This window comes from Argopecten irradians, chromosome 5 (genome assembly GCF_041381155.1).
Source record: "Argopecten irradians isolate NY chromosome 5, Ai_NY, whole genome shotgun sequence".
In the NCBI taxonomy this organism is placed as follows: domain Eukaryota; kingdom Metazoa; phylum Mollusca; class Bivalvia; order Pectinida; family Pectinidae; genus Argopecten; species Argopecten irradians.
The window spans coordinates 39,792,828-39,813,962 of NC_091138.1; the positions used below are offsets into that span (position 1 = coordinate 39,792,828).

At 35.3% G+C, this 21,135-nt stretch overlaps 1 protein-coding gene across 4 annotated transcripts; it reads right to left on the reverse strand.

Annotated features, from left to right (window-relative positions):
* Nucleotides 1-420: 420 nt before the first annotated feature.
* On the reverse strand, nucleotides 421-20,856 carry LOC138323829 (general vesicular transport factor p115-like). Of its 4 annotated transcripts, XM_069268683.1 has the most exons (24): nucleotides 20,761-20,856; nucleotides 19,034-19,120; nucleotides 18,825-18,889; nucleotides 18,435-18,508; nucleotides 17,889-17,995; nucleotides 17,408-17,566; nucleotides 16,142-16,262; nucleotides 15,711-15,901; nucleotides 15,120-15,195; nucleotides 14,747-14,811; nucleotides 13,564-13,652; nucleotides 13,099-13,253; nucleotides 12,447-12,652; nucleotides 11,780-11,800; nucleotides 10,725-10,835; nucleotides 9,913-10,034; nucleotides 9,496-9,677; nucleotides 9,075-9,193; nucleotides 8,538-8,676; nucleotides 8,278-8,393; nucleotides 5,147-5,368; nucleotides 4,485-4,640; nucleotides 3,882-4,043; nucleotides 421-3,196 (listed from the first exon to the last, which is right to left on the reverse strand). In XM_069268683.1, the coding sequence occupies exons 1-24, from the start codon at nucleotides 20,824-20,826 to the stop codon at nucleotides 3,134-3,136; spliced, it is 2,874 nt and encodes a 957-aa protein (XP_069124784.1). In that variant the 5' UTR covers nucleotides 20,827-20,856; the 3' UTR covers nucleotides 421-3,133. The 4 variants fall into 4 exon arrangements, with proteins under 4 accessions (XP_069124784.1, XP_069124785.1, XP_069124786.1 ...); XM_069268684.1 differs by lacking the exon at nucleotides 11,780-11,800; XM_069268685.1 differs by lacking the exons at nucleotides 421-3,196; nucleotides 3,882-4,043; nucleotides 4,485-4,640; nucleotides 5,147-5,368 and adding an exon at nucleotides 6,838-7,014.
* Nucleotides 20,857-21,135: the final 279 nt, after the last annotated feature.

The window sequence follows — 21,135 nt, forward strand, 5'->3', positions numbered from 1 at the left end:
CATCCAAACTTTAAAATATAAAATGAACACAAATCACGGAAATATATTGACATAATTAGTTTTTAAATAATGCATGGTAATAAATATATAAATCTCCAATAGCAAGTCTGTTTTGCATAAATATAACTATGTTTTATTTACTGACTTCCTCGTTGGCACGAAAGCCCCAATCTGTCTATAAGGGAACCTGTCTATAGTGACCGTTTTTCTATCTCCCCTTCAGTGGTCGTTATAGACAGGTTTGACTGTATATAACTAATATTACAGTAGGGAAGCCAGCATATCTTGGGCTACATCAATCTGTACTCCTCGGTCATTCTTCAAAGAATACACTGGAAGTATTTTCTTGTTTACGGAAAGTGCTGAAGGTTCCCCGATTGGGGCTACATAAGACGTGTACAATTATATCAATAACAAAACTTGTTTGTATGTTTAACATACCTTAGGTAATAAATTTTATTATTCATTTCTAGATTTAAACAACCATTGTATAGGTTAATATTAATTTTATGTACAGGGCATAAATTTAAAATTAACATCATGATCTGTGCAATAAAATAATTCAAAGAAACCCTCAATTTTTAACCACTTTTAAAACTGACATACACATACCTTAAACATTCAACCATACACACGTCATTGTGAATTCTCTCCCACATACAGTACATGTATATATTTTCCCCACAATTATGCATATAGCGATTACACGTTGACAAGATGGATACAATAATAACAGAAGAACAAACTTCCAACTAACTTCTTGTCTTTGCTTACTAAATACTGATTTAACATCTTGTATTAATCTATTGGATGTATATATACTGTAAAATAGGCAAGCTGACTTGATATATTTTGCCCAGTTAGGCCCAAAAACATTTGCTAGAAATGGTTTAGTTTAAGTTGCATCTACTTGTAAACTTCTTTGTAACAAAAATCTGCTTTACTGTAAAAGCAAACAGCAGAGCTGGATGTTCCCATATCAAACAGAATACTAGCTTTTCACTGACTACTGCAAGTTTAAAATACATTTTTGAGCACCTTCCCGCCTTTTCATATCAAGCATTAATGAATTTTTATACTATGAAAAATATCCATCTCTTTATTATTGCTCACATACAGATGCTATCTTTCTCATATTTAACCAAGTTTGAAATATTACTGAAGCTTAGAACATGAATCAAAAGTGTAGCGAGACATTTCACATATTGCAATGATACAAAATGATATAAAAAATACGGGTAAATCTCCAATTGTAAAGCACAGCACACTAGAACCTACTCACAGCCAAACATAAAATACACATAACTTACATAGCACTGGTAAGCTCCACACACATTTCATATTCACAATTATACAATGTATGGGAAAGTTTGGTACAACACATGAATGGTCCATCTAGAATGAACATCTAACTTAGTCAATACATTTGAATTAACGCAGGGACAGAAAATGTACATGAATTACAAATCAAAAGAGAAAAACAACTTTTAATTAACACAGTATCAGAAACCACAGAAAACAAACCTTTACAATCTTGTAACTGATAAATTTGCTCGTAGTGACTATTAAAACCATACTGATATCAAGAAATATTTTGGAAGGTAATGCGAAATAAATACAAAATTAACCTAATTTTAATATGTGTAAAGTGTGTACAGTTGATGCCATTTCATTACAAGTTGAGCATATACCAGTAACCTTGACAGCTTTAGGTCAAACTATAGTATCCATATTGGAATTTATTTCACTTCTGATCTGACTTGCCACACTAGAAATATACATACAGATATATAATTCCAATTTTACAGATAAACCTCCAATCACAGTTCAGTTAATAACTGTAACTAGTACAGAGACATCACTTAAATTGAACGAAGGACAAGTGTAATAGTTTTAATCTTTTGTTTAATTACTTATCTTCTGTTTTCTTCTGACAATCCCTTAATTAATGCTTTTCACAGTCATACATTTCAGCTATTTCATTCTTCCAAGAAGTGCCACAATATAGCATCACTCAAAAGATACCAACAAACAACCCATTCTCCATGTTGCTGCCTATCGTTGTGTAGGTCAAAATTCTGTACACATGTAAAAATATAGCTGTGCTCTTAATTAAAAATAAATTAATTGTGAAAGTCTATTTTTCTGGTCCAACTTTACACTGTTTTATTGTACACTTAATGGAATTTAAGTCATAATATAGTACTGATGGAAAATTTTGCATGGCTTGATATTTCTCAATAAAGAAATACTTTTTTAAAAGCATTGTGCCCTTTTATAGTGTCTTTATCAGATTTGATTTGAAGTAGGTGGAAATATTTGGTTAAAATTGACGAGTACCTACAACATTCAAACAAAACAACAGATTGCACGATTATGAAATAACATCTAGTACTGTATCAAATTTAAACTTTTCAAATTGCAAAAGGAAAAAAAACAAAAAAAACTGTAAAACTATGGTTCTCATATTTTTTTATCAATCCTATATCAAAACTGTATCCTTCACAAACTGTGACATAACTAAATAATGGTTGCTGAGTTTGACAAATATATATCACTAAATATTCCCTTTATGATAGAATCATATGGCAGTAAAAATCAACACGGACTAGTAATGCAACAATAGCGGTGACAATACATTAACCTCAACTCATTCACCCCAGATGACACATTTGAACCCTTCTAATTCAAAGGCTGGACCAGTCCATTATGAATTTTAAGGGGTGAATGAATTAATTTCTTTATTTAAAATTATGTTGAATATTACTAAAAGTGCATCTTGGTCTCTCTCTAATCCTTTCAAATAAAGCTCTGGCTCCATTTTCAATGTTCAAAGAATGTCTACTTTCAGGCAACTAATTAAGTGTCCAGTGCACCACTTAACTGAGCACATTATCTGTAAAAAGATGCATCATCTGTAATACTGGGTTTCTCCCTGGTGTCTACAGATCCTAACAGTGCCCTATACTGTACCAAAGGGTTAGTTCTTGGTGTGTGTGTGGGTCTGACAAACTGTATCACAGGGGTTCCTCCTTGATATCCGTGGATCAGTAGAGCTCCACCTATTGTATCACAGGTTCTATTGCAGTACTCAAGGCACTGAGTATTTCAACTTAAATCTGATATGCATGTCTCAATCATCATCTTCATCTAAATCATCATCATCACCTAAATCATCATCGTCATCTTCCTCCACCTGAAATGGAAATAACACAAAACTGCAGGTGAAACATGCTCTGATATTATTTCAATGCAAAAATCTGCTAAAAGAGCTTGGTTCCTTATGTTAATCTTGTCATAAACATTACTGCTTTACATCTGTAGTGTTCATTTCATATTTCATATGAGATTTTATGAAATGAGTCTAAGAAGTTTTTACTTTTGCGAGCCTTTGCAAGCAAAAATAAAAATTTGAGTCGAGTTTCATAAAATCTCATATGAAATGAACACAAATTTAAGATATTTTTTATCACATAGCTACAAAAACCTACATAACAAAAACTTTAACGCCAAAATATATTCCGAAAATCCCGCGGATGTCGCCATTTTGTCCAGTCGTCTTTGTTTTCCTGACGTGACATCATTTTAATGTTTCTGAATGTCACAATGAATTTCCAGCAAATGAAAAAATTACACGGGCGAAATCACTGGATATCAGGTTGATTATCTGATAAATATAAATATTACACTTTTTTCATACGTTTCAGTTTGGCTTCGCAGATGATTTTTGATATCTGTATCAGATTATCAAATGTACCTGTACTAAAATCCTTTTTGTCTGTTTACCTACCTGCTTGCAATCAACATACTTAGAATTATTTAATATCTTATATAACAATTGCAATGGCAATAAATTCACAACAAATAACTATCAATCTCACCTGTTCTCCAAGGTTCTTTAACCTGGTCTTATATGTGTCTATTTTAGTGTCCTGGTCTGCTAATAACACTAACAAATCTTCCTGTTCTTTCTTAAGGTTGTCTAACTCATCTGCAACCTCACTCTTCTCCTTGGCAACTTTTTTGGTTTCTTCTTGAGCTTTCTGAAAACAAAAACGTCAAAATTAGAATATTGTTCTCACAAAAGGTTTGATTCCTTAAACCTGGTACATGTAATTAAATTATATTTGAACTTAATAGTCAATCTTAAATAATCCTATGATCACGATTTTAATTTTTCTAATATGTGTCATGTGAAGTTTGACTATAACAAATTCTTGAATATTTCTGATTCAAATTCAGAGGAGTCTTTCAGTTCGAGTTCGAATTGATCATATGAAACATTATACCGGTAGAGTCATCTATATATTACAATCTGTATGAACAAGACAAAAGACATCCTGGTAAAGTTCTTGTCAAAACCTCAAAAATGCATGCAATCCTTTCTCCCTTTCACACAACATACACTTTCACACAACATACACATAAAGAGAAATACTAAATCATATAGATTTACAGCTGAGAAGCAAGAGCCCAGTACTTACATTGACTTTGTCTATTAGTTTTAGGTTTTCCTCATTGGCCTTTGTTAGTCTTTCCTGTAATGCTGATTTTTCAGAGGAAAGTTTCTGAACTTCTTCCTGTAATGCTCCTTCATCTCCTCCAGCGGCATGACTCGAGGCTTCATTTTTTGTTTGATTCTATGATTAAAAACAAATTGCTTTGAACTATGGACACAACACTTAATATTTATTATAAATCTTTCAGGTATGAAGGATATGGATATATCAAAGTGGTTACAAAACATCCAACCTCAGGCATGCCAAGATTTGCATAGAAAAGAGGCTCTATTGCAAACATAGCCAAGTTATACTGCCACAGAACGCATTGCATATGATTCAACTAGTTTTTCATTTGAAAGGATAAGCGAGAAGAATAACTTTTTCCAAACAAATTGGCTAGAGGTCTAAATTAGACTCATTCATGAAATCAGAAATGATAATATACAAGTACTTCTTATCACACCTAAACATAGTTTCTGCTAGACTTGAACTGTTCTGGTCTCTCAATTTTAACGAAAGACAATCTTTTTACAATACATGTACTAAACAAAATCAGTTACATCAAACTCTAACTACAAACCTATTTAAACCAAGATATGAGTTCCTAAGTCTAGAAAGTAATCGTCTATATCAGTAGTACTTACTAGATATTCTATCTGTTTCTGTGCCTCGTTGTGTAGTGTTGTGAGTCGAGACACCTCTGCGTCCCTCTCTGATACTGCATGCTGAGCTTCCTGGAGATCACACTTGATTCTATTCACTGTCGCCTGTAACACAGCCACTTCACTGGGATTATTCTCTTTGTCTTCCTCCCCAGCAGTCTGGTAGGCTAGCACCTTGGCTTCTGACACAGTCAGCTCTCCTTTCTACACACAAACAGAGAGTATACAACATTAACACAGTTCTACCCTCCCCAGCTGTCTGATAGGCCAGCACCTTGGCTTCTGACACAGTCAGCTCTCCTTTCTACACACAAACAGAGAGTATACAACATACATTAACACAGTTCTACCCTCCCCAGCTGTCTGATAGGCCAGCACCTTGGCTTCTGACACAGTCAGCTCTCCTTTCTACACACAAACAGAGAGTATACAACATTAACACAGTTCTACCCTCCCCAGCAGTCTGGTAGGCTAGCACCTTGGCTTCTGACACAGTCAGCTCTCCTTTCTACACACAAACAGAAAGTATACAACATTAGTATACATTAACACAGTTCTACCCTCCCCAGCTGTCTGATAGGCCAGCACCTTGGCTTCTGACACAGTCAGCTCTCCTTTCTACACACAAACAGAAAGTATACAACATTAGTATACATTAACACAGTTCTACCCTCCCCAGCTGTCTGATAGGCCAGCACCTTGGCTTCTGACACAGTCAGCTCTCCTTTCTACACACAAACAGAAAGTATACAACATTAGTATACATTAACACAGTTCTACCCTCCCCAGCTGTCTGATAGGCCAGCACCTTGGCTTCTGACACAGTCAGCTCTCCTTTCTACACACAAACAGAAAGTATACAACATTAGTATACATTAACACAGTTCTACCCTCCCCAGCTGTCTGATAGGCCAGCACCTTGGCTTCTGACACAGTCAGCTCTCTTTTCTACACACAAACAGAAAGTATACAACATTAGTATACATTAACACAGTTCTACCCTCCCCAGCTGTCTGATAGGCTAGCACCTTGGCTTCTGACACAGTCAGCTCCCCTTTCTACACACAAACAGAAAGTATACAACATTAGTATACATTAACACAGTTCTACCCTCCCCAGCTGTCTGACAGGCCAGCACCTTGGCTTCTGACACAGTCAGCTCTCCTTTCTACACACAAACAGAGAGTATACAACATTAACACAGTTCTACCCTCCCCAGCTGTCTGATAGGCTAGCACCTTGGCTTCTGACACAGTCAGCTCTCCTTTCTACACACAAAGTATACAACATTAACACAGTTCTACCCTCCCCAGCTGTCTGATAGGCTAGCACCTTGGCTTCTGACACAGTCAGCTCTCCTTTCTACACACAAAGTATACAACATTAACACAGTTCTACCCGCCCCAGCTGTCTGGTAGGCTAGCACCTTGGCTTCTGACACAGTCAGCTCCCCTTTCTACACACAAAGTATACAACATTAACACAGTTCTACCCTCCCCAGCAGTCTGGTAGGCCAGCACCTTGGCTTCTGACACAGTCAGCTCTCCTTTCTACACACAAACAGAGAGTATACAACATTAACACAGTTCTACCCTCCCCAGCAGTCTGGTAGGCTAGCACCTTGGCTTCTGACACAGTCAGCTCTCCTTTCTACACACAAACAGAGAGTATACAACATTAACACAGTTCTACCCTCCCCAGCAGTCTGACAGGCCAGCACCTTGGCTTCTGACACAGTCAGCTCTCCTTTCTACACACAAACAGAGAGTATACAACATTAACACAGTTCTACCCTCCCCAGCAGTCTGACAGGCCAGCACCTTGGCTTCTGACACAGTCAGCTCCCCTTTCTACACACAAAGTATACAACATTAACACAGTTCTACACTCCCCAGCAGTCTGACAGGCCAGCACCTTGGCTTCTGACACAGTCAGCTCTCCTTTCTACACACAAACAGAGAGTATACAACATTAACACAGTTCTACCCTCCCCAGCAGTCTGGTAGGCTAGCACCTTGGCTTCTGACACAGTCAGCTCTCCTTTCTACACACAAACAGAGAGTATACAACATTAACACAGTTCTACCCTCCCCAGCAGTCTGGTAGGCCAGCACCTTGGCTTCTGACACAGTCAGCTCTCCTTTCTACACACAAACAGAGAGTATACAACATTAACACAGTTCTACCCTCCCCAGCAGTCTGACAGGCCAGCACCTTGGCTTCTGACACAGTCAGTTCTCCTTTCTACACACAAACAGAGAGTATACAATATTAACACAGTTCTACCCTCCCCAGCTGTCTGGAAGTTTAACACATTGGCTTCTGACACAGTCAGCTCTCCTTTCTTCTATTTTTGGACATATTTCAAATCCTGTGTATATTGTAAATGATCATGAGATTGGATTTTGTTTGTCTAGCTCTAAATTTCAGAATAGTTCCTGAGGATTGTTTAAATTCTTTCTAAGTCAGCTATCCCAGTTTTATAAAAAAAGAAGTCAGTGATAAGAAAGGTTGGGCTCTAGTATTAAAGCATGTCCAGTTGAGATATATGTCATCATGATCAAACATGAGGCCCATTGGGCCTGTATTGCTCACTTGTTTCAGACTAAGAACACAAGCTACCAACTTGAATGCTTTAGATTTGAACTTAATTTTTTTATTTCTCCCCAACGATTTTAACAATTTTGCTTTATATCCCATATAGGGCCCCGCCCCTTTGGCTCCTGGGGGACAAGACCCAACGTTTATACAAAAAAGATTCCCCTTCATACAAGGAATCTTCAGACCAAATTACAACAAAATCCCTTCATTGCTACAGAAGAAGAAGGATTTTAAAGAGTTTGCTATATTTCCCTTATTAGAGCCCCATCCCTCAGGCCCCTGGGGGGCCAGGCTCACCGTTTATACAACATTGGTTTCCCTTCAACTAATGAAGCTTCCGACCGAATTTGAACTAAGCAAGCTTCAGACCAAATTTGGTCAAAATCCATTTAGCCGTTTATGACTAGGAAGGATTTTTGTGGAAAGTTGATGGACGATGAACACAACACCATGACATAGCTCACCAGCCCTTTGGGCCAAGTGAGATTTGTTAAAAATAATTTGTTACTTACCAGTTTTTCTATTGCTGTATCTTTATCGGTTACATTTAACTTAAGCTTTTCTAATTCTTCCTGAAGATTTCTGAGGTTATCATCTTTCTTCGTGTCTGAAGATGCTCCTTGAGAACCTTTTCATGGAAAGATGGATGTAATTGATAACAAAGTAATGAAAGGAAAAATACTTTGGTAAACATTCTTGTTTTATCTATAATTTAAAAATGTTATCCTGTTGATATTTTCTATACATCCAAAATATACTGCATGTTTGGTACCTTTCTGAGCCTTAAGAAGGGCATTCTGGTCCTTGAGTTGTTGCACCTGTTCTCGTAATTCACTCAATTGTGCTGTAGACGTGGAGTTTTGATAACGTAACTGCTCCACCTCCTGAGTGACACTCTTCAACTGCGTGTCCTAAAGCAAGATTGCAACAATTCAGTAATATAAAGAAGGTAACATGAAATTGAGACACTAGTTGTAATATCCATATGCACACTGTCAAACCTTGTCAATCAAAGTTGGCCAGATCATAGTAAAATTGAAAAATATGAAAATATGAATGAGTGTACTCAAACATAAAGTGAAAACAAATACAGATAAATCTAATCAGGTTCATTCAGTTATGAGTTCAAAGTACAAGAATCAATTCTGTATTTTGAATTTTAAGCACAAAACTTTGGTGTGTTTAAAAAAAAAAGAAAATCCTAATTTCTATCAAAAAACCATTTCTTCCAAAATTATTGCCATTAAAATATGTTTTTTCTTAATTGTAAAATTAATTAGTCTAGAATGAAAAGTATCTCTATCTTTACCTGTTCTTGTATGAGTTCCTTATATTGATTAACGACTTTTTCGTGCTCCTGTAAATTGGCAATTTTCTGTTTTTGTTCTGCAGCATTAGCATTAGGTGATACTGTATTTAAGATATCAACTGGAAATAGAAAATGAAGTTCAATAGAATCTACTTTTTTCAAAATCAAATAGTTCTATATCATGATACATGTCTTCTTCTAAGGTTGTTAATTAAATATTTATTGAACAAAGTAGCCAAGGTAATGAAGCACCAAACTGACACGATGCTATTTTGTTACCATTTTCTTTCACAGGTGAAAAATTTAGTTGATATTGATATTTTATTTCCTAATCTTGTTTTGTTGAATTTATGGTATGAAATAAAGATAAAAATTAAAAGATATAAACTTCTTAAAAATTATCTTTTGGTCTTCCACTTACATTCTAAACTTTTAAATATTCTAGTGAACTCAAAATCGAACACCACTTCACTTGGATGTTTGTAGGTAAAATTGGGCTTTTTGGCTGCCTTTGTGTAACTCTCATTCTTTGGTATCTGCGTTAATTTGTCAGAAAAGGATTCTAAACCAATTCTCTTCTCTATTATCTGTCGTAAAGATGCCCTGAAAATAAAAAGATTATACATGTACATCATTTTATCCAAAATATGGCAAATTTAGTACATATACTGGCAAAAACCTATTCCTATTCAAATGATCAGAATTCTTGATGCAATTATACTGAGATTACAGAGCAACAGAAATGGAAATGCCAGAATTTTTTGTTGTCATGATGGTAGCACACATTTCAAAAGCCATTGCAAAATGAATAATATTAATACACGTCAGTATGTTTTACCTGTTAAACGTTTCATTTTGATCATCATTATCGAGGACACATATTCCTAGTAAAAACGAACACAGCCCCTGGACTAAAGTCTCATTCTCATCACTCTCTGAGGCAGACACCTGGGTTATCAGCTGTGTGTGCAGTCAAGGTACAATTTGGAACATATCAGTGTTGTAAGAACACAGACTTAGCTAAATGAATACATTCAGAGCATTGCTACTCCGTATGATCTTACTTTACTGCTCACATCAAACATTAGACAATAACAATGCAAAGAAACAATTTTAAACAGCATCAATGCATGTACATTAGACATCAGATACAGTGGAATTCCACATAATCAAAACATATTTTAATATACTGTGCATGTTGTGAACAGTCAGGCAAGAAAAGTTAAAGTTGGTAAAAATGGTATGAATGTATCCAGTATAATTTCTTATGAAATAGAAAAATAAAATCTCCCGTCAAAACCTCTCTGCAGGCAGAGAAATTCATTTATAGTATAAGAATCCTAAAACGCCCTCCCGACTGCCTATGTTCGTGGTTACATTTCCGTGCAGCCTCGCTTTCTAAGAGTTAGGCGAGTTTATTTTTATAACTTTTCCTTATTTCAATAGTCAGAACTTGGCAACGTAAGCAGAATTTGACCGTCGTTATAATATGTGAGAACATTTGGAAGGCCAATGAACGCATTTAGACTGGTTTTCTTTGCCCGACTATTCACTTTAATGATATCTTTTCTAACAGTGCACATTGACATAAACTCAAGACTATAAATCTTGTTTTGTATTCTTTTCCAAAAGTTTGGTATCGAAGGATACGAATGGTATATTGGCTGTGTTTGTGAGGAAATGGGCCACAACGATTGGACAGCTTGACATCCACCCACACATCAGCATCAACAGTCCGACTCGAGTCTGGATCTTACCACCCTGTAAATACAGCGATACATCAGTATCTATCAACAATTTATAGGCATATAAAATAAGATTAGTCGTAATCAGTATACAAAGTACCAATACACAAGAAAAAAAAACAATAATTAGGTTTGGGTTACTCACACTCAGCAAATATCTAATTATAAGCAAGATACATAAGTCTTAGATAAGATAGTCTTTGTAGCTAGATTTAAGGCACCTTAGGACCATTATCATCACAATGCAATCCTTAGTAATAGACAAAGTCAGACATTCAAGAGCCACTAAAATGTTAAAACTTCTTTTTAATAAAATATCAATAGTAACACTTTTTGAATCTTTCAGATTAAATCTTTCATCAAAAATATTTATGAACCTAGGGTAACATGAACAGAATATTTTTAAATAACGACATGAAAACATGTAACATACACCGCAACAGAGACTTTGTACCATAGAAAAGGATACCGACAAATCAAGAACCTTCAAAATGCAGGAAATATTAAAACAGTGAAAATGCAAGGAAGGAATTGAAGGATGCATGTGACATTTGCATTTTTAAATGCTCTCTTTCTTGTTCAAAGATAGTGATCCATAAGGCTACACATATTAACTTTCATTCTTTTAGCAGCATTGTAAATATGGCTTTCTTGTGACGTTTGTTAGAGGCAAAATTTGTTTTGATCACAAAAATCTACAAGTTGAATAGACCTGATGTATAAAGCAGTTTGAACATTAGATTTTACCTGTAGGAGCTTTCCAGAATTATCTGATACATTTTGACATTTTTTCTTAGTAATAACACTTTAGTTTGTTTTAAGAAAGGAAACAAGACTGTAGATAGCCATAGTGACAAACATGATGCAGATCAAACAACACAGCAAGCAAATGTTAAAGTACTAGGCATGTCATGGTGTCCCGAGCCAAAGGATAGGGAGATACAGTAATGGGATACTTACATCGGCATACATAGCATCTTCCTGTGTTAATTATACACACAAGGGTCAACACTAGCAGGCTAACATACAATTCATGAGAAAACAAAAATAAATATGATGCAAAGCCAAACAAAACAGAACAAAACCTTCCATGGAAAAGTTAAGTTATTTTTCAGATTTTGAAAACAAAAGAAAAAGTAAAAGTTTCAAATCATAAAAGAGGAAGTTAAAAATGGACAAGGTTAACAAAATGAGTTTAAAAGAATCCTTGTTAGTAAAAAGAAATCAACTTCAAAATATCTTTGTCTGTTTTACTTTCCTTCCATATATATATATATGCAGTAAGACTTACATTTTCTGTAATTTTTGAAATTCAAGAAATTGGAACAAACTTTTATTCCGCACAAAATTCATCACATCTTCATCATATCAAGACAACAAAAGGCAAGTTTATTTCACTATTTTTCAAAACTTTTTGAATACAAGATTTCTCTGATCTAAAGATCTTACATACATTACATATGACCACTCAATTTAGTGTTTGTTAATTAGTTAATCAATAGCTATTAAATAAGAAATCTTGAGGATTAAAGACAAAATTTTTGAAAGAATGGATGAATGCAAGACAGACAAAAATACCATTGACAAGAATACATAAATCATATATTGTATGTAAAACCTGAGCTACCTGAGAGAGTATGTTACAGCACTGTTGTAACAGGGACACAGGTGGACTACCCAGACTGGTAGCCAGCTGGACACGCAGAAGCTGCTCCTTCTGAGTCGGGTTTTCCATGATTGCATGTAACAAGGCTACTGCAGCAAACCAATTAGACAGACAATCAGAGCTGAAAAGTCCTCCACAGAGTAGCTGTCCCGCAGATATGGTGTTAGCTGTAACAGGGACAGAAAGACTTCAGGAAAGGTCAAACATCATTAGACACATTATCAGATAAGTTCAAAATAAGTGTACTACTAATTTATTCATTGCCACATTTGCCTTTTTTTCTAATAATCATTATAATTCTAGTAATTTATTGTTTTCTAATGTGATTTGTCAAAGTTTACTTCCATAGAGGGGTGAACTTTTGCCCAATCCCATTGATTCGGTCTTACGATATAAGATATCTGCTTTTGTGGGTAGGTAATAGGTATTGATCATTACAATATTATTTTTAGCACAAAAATTACATTTTTTTTCTCTGAACAATTCAATATTATTCTCAAAACCAGATGTCACAATTAATATACCTACCCACAAGAGTAGATAACTCTGTAATATGCAGATACAGAATATTTATTTGCAATTAAAATATTTAAACAAATGTCTAGGTTTTTACCATCAGAGGATGTAGGAAGGAGTGTCTGGACAATCTGAGACTGGCCGATCTCATTTCTGTATAGGAAGGACTGGAAACAGTAAAGTACAGCACACCTCAGTGTAAAGGGCTGCTTCTCGTTCACCATCGACATCAATAGCACCACAATGGCAGGCCTGTGAGACATACAAGATATTACATAAGCATAACACAACAGGGTATCTATTAGAAATTCATAACTGCTTGAAACTAAATACTTTCAGAAAATGTCAAATCATTAATTATTTACAAATTTTCAAATGACTTGAAATTGAATGCTATGAAGATTTGCAGGGGTAAGTTATATGTTGAAACACAGAATTAAAAATATTTTTTCTACAAACTTCATGAGCTATATACGTTCCTTTGTATATCCTATGTAGAGTAGTTTATAGATAAACAAACCTGGGTAAAGTTAGGGTAGTATTATGTTACTGATGTACATACCTGGGAGGGTTGGATGGAGCCATCACGGAGGCAAAGTACTCCTGGTTTTGAGGATTGCCTCTGATCACCTCTGCCACAGTGTTAATGGTCTATGATAAAAACAAAGAAAACAAATTTAGACTCAATGATAATAAACTCACCCCCTGTACATTTCTTAATTGTTATTCAACACAAAAGTTCTTTTAATAAAATAAACACCAACTTCATTCAAATTTTTTGCCTGTCAATTTCGAGACACAAAATAAATTTAAGAACAAGTCTTCAACATTTATGGATATTGAGCTCATCCCATAAAAATTATAGGTCTAGGTATCGGACATTAAAAGTACCTGAAACCCTTTTCATTTATTGATAAAATATGATTTTCTATACATCTGTTTATTAAAGGGACAATTCACTTTGGCTAATTCTTTTACATAACCAAGAAGCAAAATATAGCATAAATGCATTGTTCTACATTTCTTTTGAAACCTATATAACGTAAAACATTGAAAAATTACACGACATTGTTAAGTATTTTAATTAATATCGTTGAAATATAAAATCGTTGATCAATACGATTAAGCAGGTACAATATGGACGCTGTACCCATACCCGAGCTAAAGTCACGCACGTTAAATAAATAAATTACATAACCACTGAAAAGGTGATAAAATGATTTTAGACAAGACAATTCACCTAATAAGGTAAACATACTACTGTCAGAGCGATTTGAGCAGTTCTAGACAACAGTTGCATTAGTCTTCGAGCAAGGGACAGGGCTCGGCATACAAGAAGTTCGACCACAATGTGTAATGGCGGACAGCAAGTGATTTTGAACATCTACACACATGTCACCACCATGGGCTTTTCAGGCATATCACAGTAAAACCGACTGATCTAATTTCCATTAGAACTGGGTTTTTTCCGATATATGTACAAATTTTAATGTTATCTTAGACTGAATTGTCCCTTTAAGAATATAGATATTGAGTTAAAGCTATTCTCTTGTATAGTCTCTGTCTTTGCAGGTAGGTATTGATTGTTATATCATACATTTGTGAAGTTGTTGCCATATTTTTCAGAGAAAATGACATAATTTGTACTCATAAAGTCACCATCTATACCTACTTGCAAAGGATATAACTCTGTAATATGCAAAGACTAAATATTATATCTAAATAGGACAGTCGAGATAACCAACCTCTGTGAGGACGTCGGCAGGCACTCCACTGGCCATTAGTATGGTACACAGCTGCTGTAGTAAACCTGTAACCGTAATGTAGGGTTAATGTATAAAATTCTCCTAACAGTGTGTCAGTCAAGCTCAGGAGGCCAAGATCCTTATTTCACACTGAAATACTTCTTTATGGAAATTGGAATAAATTCATACAATTTTTTTAATATTCATTGAAACATATTTTACAGAATAATCAAAATATTTACTGAAAAATAGTTCAGATGACATAGAAGTTGTATACATGCATTGCACTGTAACTTCAATCTCATGATTTGAATTTTGAAAAGCAAATAAATGATCACTTGGCCACATAAATGGATACTATACAGTTTCTTACCGCACTGAAACATAGATCTTTGGCATGCTGACATCTGTTGTTGTGGACTGTTAGGAGACACCAGTGTACGTACCAACTACAAAATAAATGTGTTAGGCTTGCTTATATGTCCATCAAACAAACAAATTCTGAATCACCATTCATTCGTAAAACTCCCAACTAAAGTCATGTCTAACTATATGTAAATCAGCAAATACAGGAAATAGCTGATACATCTAAGGAAAGTAATTTTGGATGATTTACACCAGTTTTGCATGTATCATGGCCCAACTAATTAGTAGTAACGTTTTTATCTAGTAGAAATTATGTAATAATAAAGTCAATATTTAAATTCATTTTCAGATACAAGTGACAATAAGTGAACAGGGAACTTAGAAATTGAAAAAGTAAGGGAGCATTCAATAGAACTGAATTTCATACCATTATTGCACAAAAAAAAGACACTAAGCAAAAGAAATCAAACAAAGAAACCTACATGGTTTTCATATTTTCAGTCTGTATTAAATTCAAGGTAAGTGAAAATGAGGCCTCAAAAAGGAGGAGGGATGCTTATTGGGTCAAATAGGATGGTATGTGAGAGTTGTAACTGACCTGTAACATTTTGTGTATATTGGTAACTTTTTGTGCTGACCAGCCAGGTTGTGATGCCTGCTGGTCAGACTTCAAATTGAAGAATGGTGATAGTCTCTGTATGAAGCTACTCTCACGAAAGAAATTCTGGTTGGATGCATTATTCTTCAGCAAATTCAACAGCAGGATCAGACAGTCCTCTACCACAATACCTGTAAACAATTTCATGTGTTTCGTGAAAAAAAATATTTGAAGATCTTGATTAACAAAAAAGATTAATGGAAATTTCATAAAATTAGTCTATAATGTGAAAGTTAAAAGCAAAATTAAACCGGACACAATTTTGTAAATGTCATAGCAAGTGCACCATCATACACTGTTTCATCAACAACACAAACATCACTAATAGAAAGTGGAGGGTGACAATAACTTAGTTGTCTGACTGATCCTACCTCCATCACTGTCACCTTCTTCAGCAATAACATCAAACAGCCTCTCAAATGCATTTTCAAAAGCAACAATCTTCTGAAGGTTAGCATTGTTCTTGGTCAACTGAATTAGTAGTAAAAGTGCCTAAAATATAAATCAAATCATTTGTTGAACATTTGATATTCATAACATATTCCATTCAGGGTTCAGTCAAATAAAAAACAACAATATTTTGAATGTTTTGTGTACATTTTTAAGATCTTAACATGTATGGATACAGATCTCATGTGTGATAGTTTTGTTATTAGATCACACTAAAACTTGATAGTTTCTATAAATCATCTAGCAATTAAGGATAAATAACAAGGAGCCGCAAAGCTTGGCATTATCCCCCGCGCCCAGTTGTATTTTTTAATAAATTTCCATGGTAACAGAAAAAGTATTGAAAATGGAAGGTTCCCATTAGAAAAAGGCACAACTAGAGCACTAGCCTAACATGTACAGAAAGTTTCGTGTAGCCAAATTGAACGGTTTTTGAGTTATAGCCCGGAATAGAAAGGAAACTTTAATAATATGGTATTTTTGAATAAGTTTCCAGGTAACAGAAAAAGTATCGAAAATGAAAGGTTCCCATTAGCAAAAGGCACAACTAGAGCACTAGCCTAACATGTACAGAATGTTTCGTGTAGCCAAGTTGAACGGTTTTCGAGTTATAGCCCGGAATAGAAAGGAAACTTTAATAATATGGTATTTTTGAATAAGTTTCCATGGTAACAGAAAAAGTATTGAAAATGGAAGGTTCCCATTAGAAAAAGGCACAACTAGAGCACTAGCCTAACATGTACAGAAAGTTTCGTGTAGCCAAGTTGAACGGTTTTCGAGTTATAGCCCGGAATAGAAAGGAAACTTTAATAATATGGTATTTTTGAATAAGTTTCCATGGTAACAGAAAAAGTATCGAAAATGAAAGGTTCCCATTAGCAAAAGGCACAACTAGAGCACTAGCCTAACATGTACAGAAAGTTTCGTGTAGCCAAGTTGAACGGTTTAGGAGTTATAGCCCGGAAACGATACTCGGACGGACGGACGCACGGACAGAGCCCAAATCAATATCCCCCGCAAACGCGTTTCGCGGGGGATAATTAACCAAGCTAACAAGTAAATGAATTTGATTTTGGGACAACAGTGAAAATGAGTACTAACATTCAAAACTTTGATCTTCTTCACATCAATAATCTATTATAAGACACATTAGATAAGATGTATTTTATTAAACACTCCAAACTTACATCATTACGGATGATTTCTCTGCTGTCAGACAACAGGTCCATTAGTTTAGACACACCCATAGGGCTGACAAGTATGATCTCCTGTAGGTCTTTGCCTTTATTTGTCAATAGGATAGTCAGAAGTCTTACAGTTGGCCAACGGATATGGAAATCATACTCCTGTAAAAAAAATAAATAAATAGGTATAGACTTCTTTGTAAACTGAGCTTTGAGAGTACACTTGAGACAAGTACCTAAAATAATCAAACCTCAAGAAGAAATTTCACTATTATTTCAGTCATTATTAGCAACAAAGCATTGGTTATTGGGTAAGATACTAGGTAAGCTGAGAAAGGAAAATCAACATAGAAGCAACAGTTAACAAACTATTTTGATTAATTTTGGATATATGCCGAATTTTTTCCAAAGCCTTCTTGATAATTCCATGTATTCCCCCCCCCCCAAAAAAAAAAGAGCAGTTAAGCCATATATAAACATGTACCTCCAACAGTGAGAGTAGAGTTGGAACATTTTCTGTTTTCTTAATGAATATTTCTGTAAACTGGTTTCCTAAATCATCTGGAACATTTTCTTGCATCTCTTCTTCATCTGAAATATATAAATACAGATCAAAATGAATTGAAACATGTACCATAATATGTTGCAAAAAAGGAAAGAAGTGTTGTTTCAATCTTGTTTGTTTGTAAGTTATACTATTTGCAGGATGTATATTGTAACTTAAATAGTTAATATACATGTACAATCTTTTTTTTGTTCATATCTTTGTAGGTAATATTAAACCATCTTTGACAATTTATTTAATAGATTAGATGAATTTTCACCTCACAATTCACTACAGTAAATTAACAGTCTATTTCAGATATTGATTCCCTTTTTCACAACTTTTTATCAATATTTTCTAGTACCATATTTCTTTCATCAGATTACCTGTTTCAGCCCTCGAAATTCAGAAATCCATTTTTTACACATGTTGAAATCTAGATAATATTTTTTTTTTTTACCAGGTAATTCTTACTCCTAAACTTACCATCATCCAGTGGTTCATTGGACAAAATATTGCAAAGGGCATCAAGTGCATAGCCTGTAATTTCAGCATCACCCCTGGAATGTAAAGTGCTAATGTGAGTAAACAAAAACATTATAATTTCTTTTAAAACACCATGAAGTCGAGAAATAAAGTAAAATAGCACAATGCAAATGTATAGTCAACTGGAAAACAGCCTTACTTGATATTGGGGACAATGAAATAAAGGATAGGTTGTTATATATCACAATATATATTATATCGCAAAATGCTTAAAAGGTATCTCTGACTAGTAAGAAGTAAATGATCTTTATTCATCACTACTTTACAGTACAACCTGGTTCAGTTTGTTGTACCTTATCAAAAGTCACATTAAGTACTATCAGTATGTACCTGTCTGTTTCCAGTGTCTTTGTCAGGATGTCCATTCCTTGTGTTCCGACCTCCAGTCTAAATTTCTGAAAAAGAAAAAAGTATGATATATCAGGAAATGGTTAAATCTGGTCCCTTTATAAAAGGTCTATTCTCGAATTTGAAATTGATCTTAAATATTAAACAAAAGCAGGGCAAGTATATGACCTTATAAAATCTAGATAACTTACCTTAGACATGGCTTTGAGAGCTCGAACAGCATCTCTGCGGTCATCTAGTAACGTAGAAGACTGAACTCTGTCTACAAGTCTCTCAACCTGAAATGCATAGATGTACATAACTTCTTTATCTTCAAAATCATAATCTAAATATCTTGTTTTAATTTCAAATACTTTCTGCAGAATGTCAGAATTTCTTTATTTTTCAAATTTGAATTACAGCTGGTTGTTGTCCAGTTATGTTGCATATAAACCTTTTTAATAGAATAACACTTGAATATTACTTTCACCGGCGGATATTTGGACGACTTTGAAAAAGTATAATTGCTTGTTTGTTTAATCAATTAATGTCCTATAAACAGCCAGGGTCATGTAAGGACAGCCTCCCATGTATGCCGTGTGAAGCGTGTGTGAAGTGCGAGGTGCGTGTGTCAGGAGATTGCAGTTTGTTGTGTTGTGTCTTCTTGTGTAGTGGAACCCTTGCCCTTTCTAAAGTGCTATATCACTGAAGCATACTGACGAAGACACCAAGCAACACACCCATCCTGTCACAATTAACCAGTTAGCTGTCGTTCCACTCCCTGTATGCGGAGTGCTAAGCAGGAACAGAAATAGCTCCTATATTGTAGCTCAAAGTAAGTCAAAGACTTTCAGACGGAAACGGGTGTCGTCTTTAGAGCTACAATTGGTGCCTACTACTGCTAAAAGTAATGATTTTGAAAACCGTTAATAAAACGTTTGTGTGTATTTTATCGCACTTGTTTAATATCGAATACCTGCTAGGCAATTATGCTGTACTGTACAAAATATCAAATTTTCAGCAAGACATTATTTTTTGCATATACATATGAAGGCCTTTCCTAAGAGAATTTATACAGCAAGTCTACAAATTATGAATTTGACATCTTGTGAGCGGTACGGTAGATATTAAGAATGTTAGTTATGTAGTTTGTTTTGGACAAAAATATTATGCAAAGGCTTGTATACACAAAAAAGTAAAGAAAATTGTGCCCGATTGATTTTTGGAGAAACAGCTCCACAAGGACACATCGGGACCAATTCCTATCCAGCCGAAAGGTATAGTAGGCCAGGTAAGTATATTCGTTCTAGAGCAGAAACTACCTTTTTTTAAAGACTTTGGTTTGTCTCAGCCAGGAGACAGAACCCACCTCACAGAGGTGAGCACTCATGATCAACAGAAGGCCAAAAGTGAGTCGGTGTCAAGGGAGACGTTAAGTGTGATGGCTTAAACTATCGAATCTGGAAAGATGTTGCATCACTTGCTGGTTAAATGAATTTGTCCAACTCTTGAGTCTGGTTTGCTTTATTGCTATCACTTTCCACTCTAGACTGTATATTGTCACATTGAAAGGGTACGGACCTTCTCGTTTGGTCCGAAACGTCTTCTCATCTATTTGAATCATGAACGGACTCTGGACGAAGTGTCCTGACAAGCAAACAACCCCAGTAAGAATCATCCGTTACTCATCTTGTAACTAGGCCTGTCGATTTTTAATGTATCTTTCCACTTTCAGAACATTCGTTTGTGTAATTATCAATCATGAAACAAACTGCGACAGCAGTAGAAAACGATGTCATGTTGTGATCGGAGTGAGGGGGGGGGGAGTGCCCGTCACCGGCCGGTCTGTGTTTCACAGACGCTATGCTTGGTAGCGATAAGATAGGCACGGTGTGTTTTATTTGACGATATGTTATGTATGTATGTATTCGATACCAACCGTTTCAGCTCCCGAGGGCTGGCCACCTTCTTGTGGAGCCCCCAGATATTTTCGGAAGTACTCCATCGCAGACGTCTGTCGTGTCTTCCGGCTCGTACGCGTGCGCAAACTTACAGACGTGGCATTTCCGGGCTTAAACTGGGCCGTTTTCGTTTATTCGGAACAACCGGTTCGACCGTTTATAAAAGTCATTATTTCAAGTATAAATCCTGACGGACCTGTAGTTTATGATACAGGCCTGTAAGGGCTTTGTCAAGGCTCGTCTGAAAACAATATAAAATCACCAGGCCCGTCTTTAATTTATAAACGAACAACTAGGTCCAACCAGTCAAACCGCATAATCGAAAACGGCCCAGCTGGTTTTAAAGTTTTTAA

Coding starts and splice junctions, on each gene's coding strand:
- LOC138323829 (XM_069268683.1), bottom strand. CDS start 20,826: ATGGAGTACTTCCGAAAATATCTGGGGGCTCCACAAGAAGGTGGCCAG. Junction 8,677..9,074: donor AGGAACTCATACAAGAACAG/GTAAAGATAGAG, acceptor ATCTTGCTTTAG/GACACGCAGTTGAAGAGTGT. Junction 3,197..3,881: donor TAAAGAACCTTGGAGAACAG/GTGAGATTGATA, acceptor TTTCCATTTCAG/GTGGAGGAAGATGACGATGA.